Source organism: Dermacentor silvarum, chromosome 1 (genome assembly GCF_013339745.2).
Source record: "Dermacentor silvarum isolate Dsil-2018 chromosome 1, BIME_Dsil_1.4, whole genome shotgun sequence".
NCBI lineage: Eukaryota > Metazoa > Arthropoda > Arachnida > Ixodida > Ixodidae > Dermacentor > Dermacentor silvarum.
The window spans coordinates 68,717,300-68,735,771 of NC_051154.1; the positions used below are offsets into that span (position 1 = coordinate 68,717,300).

The 18,472-nt window shown below is 46.5% G+C and overlaps 1 protein-coding gene across 3 annotated transcripts; it reads right to left on the reverse strand.

The window, feature by feature from the left end:
* Positions 1–523: 523 nt before the first annotated feature.
* LOC119465188 (uncharacterized) lies at positions 524–16,843 on the reverse strand. Of its 3 annotated transcripts, none has more exons than XM_037726001.2 (6): positions 16,673–16,843; positions 16,440–16,604; positions 12,097–12,537; positions 3,513–3,749; positions 1,437–1,572; positions 524–899 (listed from the first exon to the last, which is right to left on the reverse strand). In XM_037726001.2, the coding sequence occupies exons 1-6, from the start codon at positions 16,698–16,700 to the stop codon at positions 689–691; spliced, it is 1,218 nt and encodes a 405-aa protein (XP_037581929.1). In that variant the 5' UTR covers positions 16,701–16,843; the 3' UTR covers positions 524–688. The 3 variants fall into 3 exon arrangements, with proteins under 3 accessions (XP_037581929.1, XP_037581922.1, XP_037581915.1); XM_037725994.2 differs by having other exon boundaries at positions 3,513–3,746; positions 12,097–12,573; XM_037725987.2 differs by having other exon boundaries at positions 525–899; positions 12,097–12,573.
* Positions 16,844–18,472: the final 1,629 nt, after the last annotated feature.

Sequence of the window (18,472 nt, forward strand, 5' to 3'; positions counted from 1 at the left end):
ACAAATTAACTTTAGCGTACTAGAAGTAGGTTAAAGCTTTAGTGATATTGTGAACAAACATTAAGAAGAAATCTGAAGCAATATATATATATATATATATATATATATATATATATATATATATATATATATATATATATATATATATGTATATATATTTACTTGTTTGGGCAGTCACTAGCGTATGTAACGCGGTCCTGTACCAGGGGTTGGGGGCCAGAGACCAGTTTCTCAAGTTTTGACTGGTTGCCCGGATCATCTCGTTTTGCTAACAACGATGCCCGGCTGTTCTCGTTTCGTTCTCACCGCATTCTCGTCTTGGGTGCCCGAATAACGGCTCTGGATTTTAGCTCAAGGTCTCTTGGTCGCCGATAATGGGTGCTAAAGCATTCCATGCTTAATATGCTCTACCCGAAGGGCATAACATAGCCGTCATGGTTCTGTGAGATCACTCTTTATCGATAAAGGCCCATATGCGGTCCAAACATTGAATTTTTTTTTTTTTTTTGTAATTTGATCAAGTAGACAAATAAAAACACGGGACTCGGAACGCTGCTCTCGCCATGCATGTTTTTTGGTATGCTTTCTTTCAGCAAAGCGTAGAAGGGAATCGTTTATCGCTCCCTCGATTGCGCTCGAGTTTCCTTGCGAGGACTTTGGGGACCGGCGCGTCAAGTCCTCGTGGCAATCACGGCCGCTGCGCTGCGCGGTTCCAGAGCGCCACGGGTGCGAGCGCGACAGCCCACGGTGCAGTGGCTGCACACCGAGCGCCGCCGGCGAAGCAGAAATTGAGTCCTTCGGAGCGCACGTTCACCATCGCTTCGCGGTTGACCTCTGCACCGATGCTGTTGCAGCCGGCCAGCAGCTCGCTGATGCAGAACCTGTACTCCTTCACCAGTCTGCAAGAAACGGAGAACGCCCCATGACAGTCATTGCCACAGGGTGCACGCGCAAGCTTTCATTCGGGCCACGAAAAGAAACGCTCTCTTCCAAGCACGCCAATCAGCGCCGCTGTGGCAACTGTCCTTGACACAATGAAGGTGGCAGCAAATGCGACTTTTCTCGCGTGTTGAGACGGTTTTCTCGAGACAGGCGACGAAAATGGAAATTTTGTTGTCTACTGAACGATGACAGCAGTACACATGTTATATTCGCATAAATGTTTGCAGGGTGAACTGGTTTGTTGTATATATTGTTGATGACCAATGAGGGGTGCAGAGAGTCTAGCGGTGACAGCTTCAAACAAAACGCCTATGGTCGCCTCACTTCTGTTTGCACATCAGATAGGATTCACCGATTTCTCGGCAAGGTATACGTCATGCTTGGCTGTAGCTAGGCGCCCTATGGTATGACCAATACAATTTGTCACATTCCGTGTGCTCGCTAGGGGACGCGGGAGTCGCGACGTGGTCGTGCAGGGAGAGCCTGCAGCGTACCTGCAAACCATCTGCCATCCGCCACTCGGGCTGTCCGGGTACTCATCGTCGTTCACAATCCGGGCCGCCTCCCTTGCGTTCTCCAAGTTGCGATCACAAAACTTGGCCGTCCTGCTGACGTAAGACATATTGCATCCTGCGGATCAAGTAGAGCAGACGAGACAGCGCAGTTGGTCTCGCTTTGGCTTTTTCTCTCTGCCAGCACATATGGACACTGATCAAACTTTTTGAGCACGTTAAGAAAACATTCCCAATCTTCAGACTATATTGATGTGAACATGCGAGCTTATTCCACCGCATGCAGCAGGGAGCACATAATGTCGCATAAAAGATCACTCGCTCTCTTCTATGGTTTTCGAGGACCCCGCTCTCTTTTCGCCGTATGTTACGTCAGTGATCACGTTACAGCCAGCGTGACGGCTCATAAACGCCAGTCATTGGGAGGTTTGTTCATGGCCATGTGTTAATCGCACCGAGGAAAGAAGAGAATGAGTGATCATTTCATGGGGTTTAACGTCGTCACAAAGCGTCACTGGGGCTATGGGAGTAGCCGTAGTGGAGGGCTGCGGATTAATTTTGACCTTCTGGAGTTCCTTAACGCGCACCTAAATCTAAGTACAAAGGCCTTTTTTTTTTTTTTTTTTTTTTTGCATTTCGCCTTCATCGAAATGCGGCCGCCGAGGTCGGGAATCGAATCTGCGACCTCGTGCTCAGCAGTACAACGCCGCCACTGCGCCAGCGCGGCTGGTAGACGAAATTAAACCGGAGGCAGGGATGTTGCTATAGGCGCCGCCCTGCAGATGAGAGGAACTGATGGGTTGAGGAGAAATAGGAAACGTAAGCATTGCACTCGTTTTATCGCAGTTTAGATTATGTCCTTTTTTAATAATTGCTTCGGGTGTACATCCACTGAAAGCCACCACACTCATTCAAACGTGTATCTCGGGTTTCGAGAAGAGTGTTTCATGCAGTGCGCTGGAATTCTGCGAAAAAATGCCATGTCGCGACCAAACGTTGCAACCTAGAGCATCTTGCTGTCACATATGCTGTTGCATGCTGTTACAGCATTTCCGGCCGGTATCTTAATCCCCTGGATCGTCAGCTTGCTCTTGCGTTATCGTGGTCCGAGGTCACCTCAAGTTGACTCCATTTTCTCGCAAAGCGAGGATACACGCTAGTCCCTTGGTGTGAAAGAAGATATGCGATTATTGAGAATTGACGTAGCTCATGACGCCATGAAGGAATGAACCTGATAATAGCCGAAACTGGAGTCACGGCGTTGGCCATTTGCGCGAATCGTCAACCGAATCAGTGGCGAAGAAATTAAGCTTTGTTAAACTGAATCTAGCGCTTCATCTGTCATATACCTTACCGTCGCGTTAGGGGACAAAATTCGTTTTTCCTTAAATTGGGGACCTCAGTATTTACTGAATAAATAATCTTAGATAATTCAGCAGTTAGAATACAAAAAAAGTACCTTGCTCCATATAGTGGACGACATGCTTTTATTCGCGTCATTCTATAGTACACCGGCCTGTTTTCAAACCTTGGCTGTAGTTAGCGGTGCACTCTGCATGTTAAACACAGCAACATTGCACCAAGGCAGCATACACTCTGCCACTGTTCCAGTTATCTTCAGCATCGCAGTCGTTGATAGCAAAATCTCAGTATAGCCACAGAATACGTAAGGCAGATAAGCTATATATGACAAATTATCGGTAGAATCTACGAAATAAGCATTGCGAAACAAGCGAACAGAATGGCCTGTGTTATGTGCATGCAGTCATGCAGGTATAACTAATAAACGAATGTTGAAATATTTTTAATAGCGCGTCCGTTATGCAGGCGAAGTACATTAAAAAAAAAACAGCGCACTTGAAAAATATAATATGCACTTCATGAAATTAGCCTTTTCTTCAAGGGAGGAGTGGGGGAGGGGATAGCAAATGACGTGCAGGACTGTGCTCTGCGGGGGGGTCGTTTGGCGAAACGTTAGGCGGAAATGTGGAAACAGCGCTAGGACGGGACAGCAGAGGACACAAAGGCGGCGCTGAGCACAGCCACTCGCATGCTGACCTTGAAAGTCCTGGCGGTCCTCTTCGGGCATCAGAGGCAGCAGGCGATGCCAAAGGAGCTCCGTTGTCCGCGAAGCAAGGCGAAACTGCCGAAGGAACAGCTGCTGGCCCCGCCACCGATGCCGGTACCTCCGGTGCATTAGCTGGGCGCACTCCGCGTGGAGGCTGACCTGTAGCCACGCCTCGGAACGCAGGACACGGCACGCGTCCAAGATGTAGACTTGGGGCGGCTCACCTACTAAGAAGGAGACGTGGCCTGCTCAGCACCGTGATTGTGTCTTAACTGTTGTACCGCGCTAGCCTGTTGCCCACGTTCAAACGTGTCGCGATTATGCTATCCGCACTAAGATTGTGCGGTGTGCGGTGTGCTGGCTAATAATAACAAATGAGTAGTTTTCAAGCGCCGACTTTTTAAGTGCCGAATTGCGACTATTTCTTTTTCTTGCAGACTCAAGCGCGGGGACAACAGTGCCAGAAAAAGAAATATAACTTGTTTCGATAATTGCACTTCTTGAGAGAAAATATCTGGAAGATTAATTTAATCTAGCTAAGCAGACCTATAGGTCCCACCAAAGCACCAGTGCGAGCCAGATTCGCAGCTGTTAGTCATCATAGTGAGCTGCGTAATAATAATAATAATAATAATAATAATAATAATAATAATAATAATAATAATAATAATAATAATAATAATAATAATAATAATAATGATAATAATAATAATTTGTTTATTTGTTTATCAATTAGTTATGTACTTATTTATTTATCGTGCTGAGGAACAACGATGAGGTCTAAGTGCTGGTGTACGCATACATAAGTAAAAAACAAATATTAGTAATAATAATAATAGTCAACAACAACAACAACAACAACAACAACAATAATAATAATAATAATAATAATAATAATAATAATAATAATAATAATAATAATAATAATAATAATAATAATAATAATAATGTTTATTCACCAAAAAATACCGAGCAACACAAACAGGCCGGTCTAAGCCTCAATTGGCTTGTAGGACCGTGCCATGGTCATGATACAAACGGTAAATAAAAAGATGTTAGACAGAAAGACAGAAGAAAAAAAAGATAACATTTGGTTATTCTACTTGAAACAGAAGTTGAAGCAGTGAAAATTATGATGCCTAAGTGTTGTGGAAGTTAGTTTCACCATAACTCCTTCAATAGTTCTTTCAGCATGCTTTTTGAAGTAGCGTTAAAAATTTCATTCGGTAACTTGTTAAACATGTCAGGCACATATGCACAGCGTCTGGCCGCACCATACTTTGTGGATGAATGAGGAACCATATAGCGGACGTGTTTACGAAGTTCCCTTGTGGAGGTATTTTTTTTGTTTGAAAGCGGAAGTCCAATAGTGTTTTATGACAACTGTTTAAACGAGCAAAGAAAGAAAATTCGACAGACCAAGTTCACGGAAGATATTTGCAGCTGTTACTGTTTAGGAATTGCAGGCAACATTTATAAGAATATTTTTTATAATACTGTCTACCCTGCATCTCCAACGATCCGAACAGAATCCGAAGACCGTAATACCATATCTCAATACACTATAACCCAATGCATGCACAATCTTTTTTTTTTTTTTTTTTTTACAGAGAGGGGCGCAATACTTTTCATATTAAACATCAGTCAAGCGACTGACCTCAGTTTTGAACAAATGAGTGATAAGTGATGTTGCCATGTTAAGTTGCTATCGAAAAATATTCCAAGATATTTAACACAATCTACGTATGGAATAGGAGTACACTTACAAGGAACACAGTTAGACTTATGTAAGTAGAGAGGCAAGTTAATCACAGTAGTCTTGAGTGGAGAGCGAAAACATATCAGTTGTGTTTTTTGGGCATTGACAGCCATTCCATTGTTACTGAACCAAAGCATCGCATTGTACACGTCATTTTGCAACATTTCAGTTGACATTTTTTAAGATAGATGCTTTGCCAGTAACACAGTGTCGTCAGCATACTGGAACACAGAACATTTGGAAATCGCCAAAGGAAAGCCATTAACGAAGATATTAAACAACAATGGCGATAAAATTGACCCCTGTGGTACAACAGCATTCAGCGACAACTTAGAACTGAAAACGCCCTTATCATCAGTAGCGACCACTTGAAATCGGTTGCTCAAGTAATTTTTGAGAATGTTGTAAAAGGGTCCACGAAATCCCCCAAAGTACAGTTTACTTAACAAGATTTGGTGATTCAGGGTGTCAAACGCTTTCGCTACGTCTGAGAAGAGAGCACACGTGAAAAGATTCTGATCGAATGCCGAGAACAGGTCGTCTGCAAATTCTTCAAGCAGTGCAACAGTACCGCGCCCAGAAACAAAACCAAACTAGCGATCAGTCTAAGAAAAGAAGACATAGTGTGGAAAAGAAAATTTTCTAAGACCTGAGCAATAACCGGTATGATAGAAATTGGCCGATGGTTTTCAATCTTATCTTTCTTCCCTGACTTATGTAACGGTAAAACAACTGCCGTTTTTAGGCATGCCGGAATTTCATCGCCTTCCAAAAACCCATTAGTAATAATAATAATAATAATAATAATAATAATAATAATAATAATAATAATAATAATAATAATAATAATAATAATAATAATTTGTTCTGCCTTTATTGATGCTAGATATCAAAATGGTGAATGTTCTTTTTAGTTACGCCGTGTTGTGTATTTTTCTCCCGCGATACAGAAAATTATAGTGAACATTTCGCTCAGAATCGGGCTTATTATCGTTATCAGTTATCGTTATCAGTAAGAGAACATGTGTATAACTGTACGTAACTGTGCTTATTCGAAACGACTTATTTGAAGTTACAGGTATGCGCAGGGTTATCCAGCCTCATGATAGAGCCCTTCCCCCACTAACCCACGACGCCTTCTCCGAGCTGCAGACGCTCCAAACCTCTCAAACAGAGGTGTCCTTTAGTACGCTCGATGAGAAATTAAGGATAAGGATTTTTTTTTCGGCGCCCTTAAGCTCACTACACGTATAGTACGGTTCCGAAATGCGCGACTTCACAAAAGGTAGTAGGGCGTACTCATGAACAAAAAACGTCAACAATGACATTTCGTTTCGTTCTACCCCATCTTCATGAACCGCCGCACATAATATTGCTTGTTGAATGGAATGTTCACGGAGGATCTACTTGATCCGGGCTTCTCTGAGAAACGTAGCCGGTTCGTATTCTGTATAATTTTCGCCGCACTGCCCGGAGCTGGTGCAAAGAAGATATTTTATTTTCCACACACAGGGTTCATAAACTTACGTCCCTGCTAATCTCTAGAGGCATTTAGAAATATGGGAGCGCAAGCGGCTTGAACACGCTAGAGGGACCTTGGCACAGCTAGAACATTGAGACAAGAAGGGGATTGTGTAAGCAGTGCCCTATAGCGTTCCCTTTGGGTCTTCTATACCTTACGCCCCAGCTAACGTTAACCAAGCTGTTCAAAAAAAAAAAAAAAAAAAATTGAAATGCATGGTGCGAGATACAATTACCAGACCTACGGTGTTCGGTCGTCTGACGTCTGACAATCGGAACACCGTAGGTCCTGTAATTGTATCTTGCACCGTGCCTTCTTAATATTTCTTTTATTGTTGCACAGCTTGGCTAACGTTAGCTGGGACAGCCTATATATTTAGAAAAAAAAAATTGCTGAACGGTTATGCGTCGGTGGAGCCTTCAACTTTTTCTGGCTCCCATGATCTCATAACTGCCGCAGCGCCGTATTTCTAGCGACCAGGGTATCTGCGGTGATGTTGGTGCGCGTGACGGACATCTTGTACAGTGTAGCGGACAGGTAGTTCGAACCGACATTCCCAACAGACCTTTGGCATAGCCCTCACTGGCCTCCCTCCCGCCATCTTCAACCGCGTCTCGCCAATATCGACTGCCATTAATGCTAACTGAATGTGGTTCGCGTTTCAGTGTTCCGATGGGGTCCCCTCTGCTGGTCCACTATATAGGTATACGTTTTGCCACCTATTGAGTTCCGTTGGTTACAACGCTCACCGTGATGAGTTGCAATGTGTGCGTGTGTGCGTATTGCTGCCGTGGCTCGCACAGATGTCTCGGCCGTCCGAGACATCGCTATATTTTTAACTTATTGTGCGATCACTTCACAGAACCCTCCATTGTGTTTTTTTTTTCAAGATTGTTTTTTTTTTGTTGTGCTCATAAATTGTCTCATGGCCCTCATATTTTTGATAGGCGTGCCTATTTAGCTGTGCTCATCTCATTCACAAAGTTTTTCGTTCGCAAGCCACCTTCGCTAATAATATGTCCACCATCAGGAGTGGCTGTAATTTTCTCTTACGCTAGAGCTATGCGTAATAGCAAATGTCAGTCAACCCTGGCCAACGGCAAAGAGAACTTATACGAAAATACTCGCGGGGACGGGCCCTGGTATCGTCCCATACACGGCTGAAAGCTGCTGGCTTCCGCACAGTTGTGTGGTTTTATAGTATGCCATGCAGCACGACTGCGCGATAGTATACAAGGTCTTACAAGCTTGCCCAGGCAGCTGACACTAGTGAACACCGCTTGTCCTCTTTTCACTCGTAGGACGATTAATGTTCTTAGCGCGATTCGCGGCAGCTATTTTGCGCCCGTGAGTACAGTTAAAATCCACTCAATTGCTCTGTAGTTTCACCGGGCGCAGCACAAAGACAATTTTTTGATTCGACGAATTTCGGACGTGATACATATTGCTGTCGGACTGTCACCTCTGGTCCGCCTTTCGTCATGCTAAACATACGGTCGTGATCTTTATAAATAAAATGTTTGTCCACTAAACGAAATGAAAAAAAAAAAACGTTTGTAGCTTGTTTTAGGCAGCCTATTATCTAATTCATCGTCAAAAGAGCACCTACATCGGTATTCCAATCGCGTGTCCTTCATTTATATATTCAGCATTTAATCAATGAGCGCTGATCGCAACTCAGGACCGACAAGAATTGAAAACCCTCAATATTCAGCCGAATAACAAGCTTCGCTTACAGCGCTATTACGGTGTCTCGAACTGCTGAGCAAACCAACATCAGTGTGACGCCCGAATTGTGGCTTGTGGTGAGGAGAAAACGCGCAGCGAGAATTCACCTTTAATCGCATAACATTATCAGGCGCCACCTTCGCGTTGATCAACCTATTATATGACTGTATGAAAGACGTTTCTGCACCAAGCTGTGTATGGTGTGCTCGACCGCGACTTTGCATTTTCGTGTGGCATCAGTAAAACCTAGCAGGGGCGGTATTCTGTAAGAGTCTACCTAGTGGACTGTCCATTTCGGCTGTCGCTGATTGGCTGCTGCTTGTGCAGGAAGGAGACTGGCTGGCACCTTCCTGCACATCAAGCAGCAGCCAATCAGCGACAGCCGGAATGGACAGTCCACTAAGTAGACTCTTACAGAATACCGCCCCAGGTGTCCCGTCGTACATTCTATCCTGATGTTCTTTCAAGCCTGTCCACTGACGTGACTACAAGAAACGTGGGCTGTGGGCCAGCAGCTGGATAGTAAGATAATAACATATTGACTTGAGCGTCTAGCCTGAAAAAAAATCGAAACCACTCTGTGGGAAAGCATTTCAATGAAGGGGCCTTGCAGCACTCCAGATCCCCCTTTCTCGAGTCTAAGTCCTTAAATGTCTTGATCAGCACAAGTGAGTCGTTGAAGATTCAAGTGACTATTGGCATACGGTCGATCACTTTCGTGGATATTCCTTTCAGTGTGCGATTATTGGCTAAGCCAGTGCCAGTGGCGTGGCCAGGGGGGGGGGGGGGGGGTAGGCTGACTGGGCTTCAGCCCCCCGAAAATTTTCTGGCCGGCGTCCTGCTCCCTATATATATGCCTGGCACGTCGCCTATGAACAAAGGTGCATATCCTTCGAACGTGCGGCTATTATGGGCACCTAATGCCAGGTGTAGGTGTAAACTACACCTTACAACTGGCCTGAAAGAGACCTGAAAGGTTCTTGGAAACCACCGAGTGGGCGTATGCAACCGTAGCCCCCTCCACTAGAAAAAACAGACAAACTTGGCTACGCGCCTGGCCAGTGGACAGGCTGATGGCCGTTACTCCAATGAGGCATCACGCTAGACGTTATGTCACGGAAAAAATGAAAAAAAAAAAAAAACTGAAAGTGATCGGTTGCGAATATAGCCCCAGGCCGCGTTCACAGGCGCATCTGGGAAAGACGAAGGTAACAGACGCACCGCACGATGACGTTTGCCTATCTGAGTATCGGGCCGTTTCAGGGTGATACGAGATCCCAATTAAGAGCTCTTCCGACGATGAAACGGGATGGAGAGCAAGGATACAGTCGACAGTGTTGAGAGTACCGCAGTGGCCCTTTGAAAGGTCATGTGCATATGCTGAAATTTTACACCGTGAAGCATGATGGATTATCTCGTTTATGTTAATCTGAGGAAAAGATTATGTGGATCCCAAGCGCTGTGGGAATCTATGTATAAGCGAATCTTTCTATGCCGTTTGCGTCGATTGACGATAATTGGCAGTAATGTTTACGGCGAATGTTCTTTCAGCGTGTATAGTGCAATATACGAGGGAGGTGAGTTTATGTTAAACGCTGCTTTGCGTGCAACACTTGTGTTTGTCTGCGCAGTACACATAACGCACATCGATAGCGTTTGCTTGAGGCGTTGTTGTGTGCTATTGTTCATAGCCTGCGAGATAAGCACTGTCATTGCCTCACACGACGCATCGCATTGTGGCAGAATTGTTAACCTTTAATTAAATTATTGCGCTGTACGTGCCAAACCCACAATGTGATTATGAGACGCGCGGTATATAGGGGGGGACTCCGGAATACTTAAAACCACCTGGGATTCTTTAACGTGCACCTGAATCGAAGTACACGAGGTTTCTGCATTTCGCGTTCGTCGAAACGCGGCTGCCGTAGTCGGGATCGCACCCGCGTCCTCGAGCAACGCCACAGCCATAAAGCTACCGCGGCGGATACCTAAGTTGATTTGATGGGTGGCCGCTTCCGTATTGTGTCGTCTAGACGCTGTGGTGCTTTAATGTGGCTTTGTCTCTGCACGCCCTGCGTCAGTTGCCCACTTGACAAATTTGCCCTGTGTTTATTTTTCATAAATAAAAGAAACGTGCCGTATTGTACCTGCAATTTAAATTTATCTAGCTTGTACGCTACCGCTGTCATGTCTCCTAGTAACGTTTCCTTGCCTTCTTACGTCGCCTTCCCCCCCCCCCCCCCCCCCCCTTCCTCATGTATGGGAGCGGGGAGCGAATAGTGGCAAGGATGTTATTCACTCGTTTCGCGACTGCGTTGGTTGCACGTGGTCGGTCCTATCCATTCTCTGCATCCTCTTCCTACCAGCTCTCTACCGTTCTATCTACCTCCCACCTGGGCTGTTCCGCGTCAATACAAAGGTAAGCGCTGCAGTTTCTGCGATGCTTTTGCTGGGGGTCACGGCTAATTGCAGCTGTCAAGAGGCTATAGTGGCGACTCCCAGGGAGCTCCAGAAGGCATCGTGGCGGCGCGATGGAAAGGTCCAAACGAGTTTCTCGCGTCACTTTTCCTCTCTGCCGCGCCATGTATACACACGCTCTGAACCACCACCGAAGCGGTGTGCTGCAGACAGTAGACAGATTTAGTTTAACGTTAGCGTAATAGCGGGGTTAACGGAAATAGCGTTACCGTCCCGCGAACGAGCTTTATAGAAAGAGTGGTTTAGTGTAGCGTAGTTTACGTGCGAGACGCTATTCCATTACGCTTTAAATTTCGCATACATAGTGCACCTAAGCGTTTCTATCGGTGTGTGTGCGACTGGAAAGGGCAAGAGGCAGCGCAATGGATGCCAGGAGCGCGTTGTATTTGTACGTCCCATATCCACCGATCTGCGGCGAAACGGACAAGCAGTACAAGCTGTCTGCCACAGCCTCCGAAATCTTCCGATCTCAGAGGCCACATGCGCCTATCTCCCGACTTCACCGATAAGTGGCGCGGATATCTCGGAGATTTCTCTCGTTAGGCTTAGACGAGTTCGAAACGAGAAGCGATCTCGAAAACTCCAAGGTTATCCATAATACTCTGTCGTCGAAGAGGCCTCAGACTAAGCGAAAGCCGTTTACACAGTCATTTGCTACGAACGAAGTGAATTCCACAATAACACCGCCAAATTCAGTTCGAAGCGGGCGCCCGGGACCGCCGCCATGTTTTACGTAAACTACGGACACCACGCAAAGACTGAGAAATAGCGTGCGTACGCTAAACGGTATGGGTCGTTTAGCGTTCTTCGCATGCGCGTTTCGATCGCACTATTCCGCTAAGCCCACTATTACGGTAAACACATTAAACTAAAACTGTCTAGTGAACCACCCCACGACGCGGTGCGCCAGAGAGCAGCAGCAGCAGCAGTGGAAAAGTCGAATGAAAAGGCAAAGAAAGCTTCGCTGTAAAAAAATTTGTAAAGTGAAATTTCGATGTCTGTGCTCTTTTAACGGAATGAACGTCACAGCTGCTTAAGCACTGGATCATGGCACCCATTTGATTTGAGTAATGTTAATGGCACCTACTCCAATTCGTCCTCGTCTCGGGGGGCGATGTCGTTGTACCAGACGTGGTGAGAAGTTGCTGCATGGCGGCGTGAACGCTCCGTGTGCTGGGCCTGCTTATGCTGCTGCTGGGAGAGGACGTAGACGGCATGGTGGCCAGGGCATTGACCAGGACATCAACCGGGACTTTGGCCGGAACTTTGACCGGAACCTTGGGCGGGACTTTGGCGGGTACTTTGGCGGGTACATTGGCGGGCGGCACTTTGGCGGGTACTTTGGCGGGCGACAAATTGGTTGGGGCATTCAGCAAAATCTTTGACGGGACCTTGGCCGGGACCTTGGCCGGAATCTTGGCCGGGACCTTGGCCGGAATCTTGGCGGGCACCTTTACCGCTGCCTTGGCCGGTAGTATTGTCTGAGGCGTGGATGAGCTGGTGCTCTTAAGACTCATCTTAGCAGTCACTGCATGATTCAGTCGTGGGCTTGCAACAGACGTTTCTGCACGAGAAATATTACTATAGTGCGCTTACTTCTACGAAAGTATTTTTTGAATATGTTTTGGCCACGCATGAGTGTAGCAACTGCATTACCGCCGCCATGACGCAGAGCTTTGGTATAGTGTTTTAGTACACGAACAGGAAGCGGTGACAGCCGAGATGCGGCCTTGCTCGCAAGTCTCACTTGACTGGCTCGCTTGTCCCGCTTCTCAACCGCCATGCTGACTCAAGGGACTAGGCTTTCTCGTTTGATGAAAGCACAGCAGACTAACGTGCGATGAATTTTTACCCCAAAACGCCATACGTGGGATGTGAGAATTCCGTGTGGGAAGAATTCGAATTCTGAATGGGCGTACAGTTACACGGCAACCGTTTCCGGGCACAGAGTCTGCAGTCTTGTGCGCAGCGGCCGAACACCAAAGCTAATGCGCCACCGGAGCGGATATAGGCTAACCACCCAGAGGGCATGTAAGAAACGCGCTTGCGATTAACAGTATTAAGGTACTCCCAAAACAAATCACTTTAACCTCGGGCATTCTAGAGCGCCGCTCTCAATGGCCCGTTCCTGGGGCGAACGTTGGCGGTGGCGTAACCAAGCGAACGTGAACAACAGCGAAATATGAAAGAAAGACGCGAGCCGCGAACAGCTGAGACCAATGAGAGCGTCTGATTCAGTGACGTGCGCCTCCGGCTGTCGTCTGCTCGCGTCAGCTAGCGCTCGAGCTTGTTTGGTTTGCTTCGTTTGGTCTCGTTCGTGCTTGTTTCGATTCTCAGGGTTTGCGATTGTTTTGTAGTCTGATTGTATATGCGCGACGCGAATTGTGTAGTACTTTCTGGAAGTCAAGCGGCACCAACGATTACACTGGAACCTTCGACGAGTCATGTGTAAAATCCGACGCGCTTGACCCGCAGATCGATATACGACGATTGCCGACTCGGCAACATGTCTCTAAATTCTTGCCTCAATATATCGTGAAACGAAAACACGTATAGAGCTGCGCTCAAATTTCGCATTAGGGAGCATCGTAATCGTCTGTGAAATTTTTTATGTGTAATGAGTCTTCACATAACCGAGGTCGACGATCTAGAAGAGCCCACATAACATTTGCGCATTACAGCACGAACCAAGAACGGAATGGAACTTAACGCACCTGATGTCAGCTGCGTTATAGAGTTTTACTAACTCCGTTAGTAAACATCTTAGCAGCTTTACTTACTCCGTTAGTAAAGCTCTATAACCTATAACATCAAATGGGTGTTCATTGATGCGGCAGTCTATATAACAATTCAAAGCTGTGGTACTCGAACGATGCAGATACCGGGATCCGTGGACACCTTTTCAGTGGCACGCGCAAAACGCGATGGGTCTCTGTATGTGCTTCTCGCATAAAAGCGAATACATGTTTTTTTTTTTTTTTCGCTCGAACACTTAAGAAAACGCTATCAAAATTTACTCGAATCACGTCACTACAAATGAATCATCTGCCCAGACGGACATCATATGGAAGAAAAGCCAGACAATCCATTCACTAACTAAATTACTTGAATTAATTTCCTTATTACATACTTTATAGAGCATGTTGGAGAATTGAAGGGAATTATCACAAACGTCGAGTTCCACGTTTCTACATTTCGAAATGGCCATGTAGACCATAATAACGTGTGTCAAATTATTCGTTTAATTTACCTGATTACGCACGTGGCACCGCGCGAAGCGCGGCTCACGGTGCATTCCTCATGTGACGTAGTAGGACGGTGTAAAAGTCTCGCCATTCCGCTCGATAAAGCGGTCTTTGTAGCCCCTGCTGCTAACGTGAATATGCGACCAAACCGAAGTTGCAAAAAGCGCCAATTTGAATCAGCTCGTGGAAAGAGGGGGTCGGAGAGCGACGGCAGTTTCATTTTACGCCACAAAGGGCCGTGGGACGGAGAGCATGCAACGCTTTGTAGAGCCGCGTGTGTGATCAGGTGAACTGAATGAATAATCTGACGCCAGTTGTTTCGGTCTACATTACTATTCTCAAAGGTAGAAACCTGCAGCTAGATTTCCATGACAACTCCCTTCAACTTTCCAATATACGTAAACATCTGCCGTGAAGTGTGTAGTTAAGAAGGTACTTCATGTAATTAGTTTAATGAGTGAATGAATTGCTTTAGTTTTTATTGCAAATCACATCCGCCTAGGCAGATAATTCACCTGTAGTAATGTGATTCACTTATAAGAGCTGAAATTTGGGCGAGTTTGTGAGACTGCGTACTTGAAGCGCAAAAAAAAAAAAAAAAAAAAGCACGGGGACAGGTCTTCCGTTCTTCTGTCACTGTGTTTCTTTTCTTTTTTTTTTTTTGCGCTTCAAGTCAAGTATGTGATTCACTTGTGCTGAAAAATTTTGTCGGCCTTTGAAAAGAAAGCGTTCAAGTAAAAAAAAAAAAAAAAAAAAAAAAACTTTTGCATTGTTCTTCATCAGAGACACAATTGTATGCAAAATTATGTTCACGCATAATATTACGAATAAACAATGTTATGGTGACACGTGTAAACGCACATTGAATTTCCACCCAATGAAGATTCAATGCGAGTTATTAATAGAGAATAAAGTCAAAATCAGAGGCATTTGGTCAGGCTGACAGTGCACGCTGAATCGTCACAATATCACTATAATAAGGCGAAAACGTCATTCACTTCTCGAATGTCGCCACGAGACAGTGCACGGTGAAGTGTCACAATGTCACTATAATAAGGCTAAAACGTCATTAACTTCCCGAATGTCGCCATCTGTATACTGATGGCGGCATTCGAGAAGTTAATAGTAGCGATAGTACATATACTATCGCGCTCAGTACGAGCTACAAAACAAGAGCGCGTGCCAGCGCGGTCGCGCGTTGTAGCTTATCATACTGAGCGCGATAGTAAACCTGTCGTAGCTCACATGGTTGATTCTGAGCGGCAATAATGTGAATCGGCGAACGAGTACCCCTTCACTGTTCTCCGGATGGGCCCCGCGCCGTCATTTAAATATATTATTATCTGATCGGCACACGCACTCGTGCGTTCCTTATGTGTCGGTCGGTGGCTTGGTCAGGGCTCCAGCGCGAATAGCGATCCCATCGCGATAGTTTTACTCGCCTAAAACCCCTATATATAAAAAGTAGCGCCATCCACTTCCCTCCTCCTCCGTTCCACTATCGCGTTCGGCGCGACCAGCGCGATCGAGGCGCGATATCGACAGTGGCGCCGCCTGCGTCGGGCCTGCCGTGGCAGACGACAGCTAACGCGCTACCAGAGGAAATCCGAGGAAAACTTCGATCGCGCCCTGCGGAGAAGTTTTTGAGGGGTGATTTTGCTTCGTCAGTCAGTAACTGGTCTTAATAATGCCGTTTTGGAAGTAGCAACGCGACGATGCGAGACGGCGCAAATATCAAGTGTGCAGCAAGCGTTTGCGCACGCCGGATGGTAAACAAAAAAAGCCTTTTGCCCTCGCCTTGTCGGTTGCGGCAACTTAAGGCGCAGCAGCATGCCATCACAACGAAATTCTTGTCCCTAACACGTTTGATCCGTTTGTGCGTACAGCACTTTCGTCGCACAGGCCCGAGAATGGCAGTCGGAGCGCGCTGCATGGAAAGAAAAAAATATACAAAAGCGCAACGCGAGCTTCCACGTGACACGGATTGGCCAATGGGGGAGCGGAGGAGGCTGGGGCGACAGGAGGCGGCAAGAAGGAGACGCCGGGGTGAGCGCGGTGGCGGCAAGATCTAAGAATGGCGCTACTTTTTATATATAGGGGTTTTATTACTCGCCGGCAGTGGGGTGTGCCTGGTGCCGAAACGCTCGGAGCGAGATGTGCCGGCTAGGCCTAAACGCTCGCTTACCCTGTTCGTACTGCGCATATGTGAGGTCCGCGCCGAAATCTGCGGCACCGTCGGCGGCCTTTTCATCGTAGTAAGTCTCCTCGTCGTAGTACTCATCGACGGGCCTCCCCTGGCGAGCTGTCTGGCTGAGCGCAGGCAGCAGAATGACGGCGGCGAGCAGGGTAGCTGCAACGAACAAACACGGGAAGCGCCGTTAGTGTGCGCCCGACCGGCTCGAGCCGCCCTCAGCTCACCGTTCACGATGGACGCGGTTGTGGTCATCGCGTCGCTTCTCTTCCACTGCAAGGCGCACCGTCATCAGCTCTGCCAGCCAGGCTTACCACAGCTGCGCGTCGCCGCCGGTCCTGTTCTCTGGTCAGCCTCTGAGGTCGAGCCTGCGCATGCCGGCGGATAGCGCGCGCCGTCGTCTTCGTTTCCGCGCTCGCGAGGAAATGCGATGGAACACGCGCACGTATCTTTCTTCTTTCTCTTTCATATCCAAAGTGACGCGCAGGCACAGCGAGGAATTTGTCAAATCCCTCTGTTTGCAAAAGGCGCGACATCACAGGGAGAGTCCCGACTGGTCCCGACCATCTGAAGCGCCAACCGAATGAAAGCATAGTAGGTGAGAAATACGCTCGGGCTCCGCCCGGCTTGGTCGTATCACTCCACGTCGAAGCGCTTATTGTTTCCAAAAAAAAAAAAAAAGAAAGAAAAAGAAAAAAAAAAAACCCTGCGAGAGCCCGCAAGTAATAGACATCTTGAAACTCCGCTCCCTGATGTACCTCTGGCGTGTACACAGTCGAACGAATAACGCTTCATCAAGCATCGCGTGAAGTCAAATAAATGACTAATTGCAACATCCCCGCTCCGACAGGAGACTTGATGGAATACTGATTTGAACGAAGTCGCTCGAGGTCGCTTGAAGATCCTTCAAGTAAAATTCATCACTGTTAAAAAAAAATCATATACGATAAATTTTTCATAAACAATAATTAAACGTGATCAAATTGGAATAGTTGTTTTTAACGTTAGATCAGGCAAGTTTCCGTGCCGTTATTCTAGAGGAGAGGAGCAGGTGACGCTGACGTCACGTTCCGCTGTACAACGTCGCCGGCGCATCGTGTCGTAGACGGGGAGAGATTCATTTTTCGTTTGGACGTCTTGAAGAGCACAAGGGGTGGCGGTACATAGCAGGGTTTTTACTGAAATCACCGAATCATATACGTTGTCAACAGGTTTACCACTTTCACGGAAGTATTCGAAACAAAAGTGCCGTCTGCGATGCCTCGTTTTATCAGCGTGCTGTCGTTAAACTTCTCCCCTGACACACGGGAAAAAGTAAAGTCCTTTGTAGGAAACCCCTTTTGTTATTCCGAAGGACCTTTTGCAGAAAGGAGTTGCGCCGATGACACACGGCATCGCACTAAGCTTCTTTCGGTGGTTCCTCAGATGAACGCGAAAATAAAAAGCGTTGCTTGTTAAAGCAGCAAGAGATAATACATTTACAAAAAGCTGCGCATGTAGATTACATTTAGTGATTGTAGAACCTCGAAACATTTTTTGCCATTTTTGATGGCTTCTAATGCGCATATTCGGATTTCAACTTGGCGGCACTAGCGACGTGGTGCGAGCGTTTGAGAGTATAGCTAGAGTAAATCTCTACTGTTTGACAAATCGCATTACCGCTAAAGATTAATACATTTTCCAAGGTAAAAGAAATACTTGCGGGGCGCCGTCGTTGTGTAACAGGTTTTCTTCTATTGATGAGCCCTACACGCTGTATGCGAGAGTACGCCCTTCCGCTCGAAAAGTAGATGCCCGATCTTCTTTCCAGCAAAGGAACTTTGCCGGGAGGGAGATACTCCTTTGTCGTGTGTCACTGCGCTTGAACGCCTTTCCTGTAGATGTCCCCTTACCTAAAGGACTTTAGAGTGCCCGTGTGTCAGGGGTATTAAACAAACTTTCACTTTAAAAAGATTGTCATCAAGATTTGTGACGCTTATAATGGTGCGCACGTGGGTGCCAGCATTTTAACCCTGCAATGCCCAAAC

What these genes read in the sequence shown, in the direction of transcription:
- LOC119465188 (XM_037725987.2), bottom strand. Translation starts at nt 16,700, where the DNA reads ATGACCACAACCGCGTCCATCGTGAACG. An exon ending in ATATGCGCAGTACGAACAGG is followed by an intron (nt 12,574 to 16,439) that starts GTAAGCGAGCGT and finishes TTTCTCGTGCAG; the next exon opens with AAACGTCTGTTGCAAGCCCA. An exon ending in GGATGGCAGATGGTTTGCAG is followed by an intron (nt 900 to 1,436) that starts GTACGCTGCAGG and finishes CGTTTCTTGCAG; the next exon opens with ACTGGTGAAGGAGTACAGGT.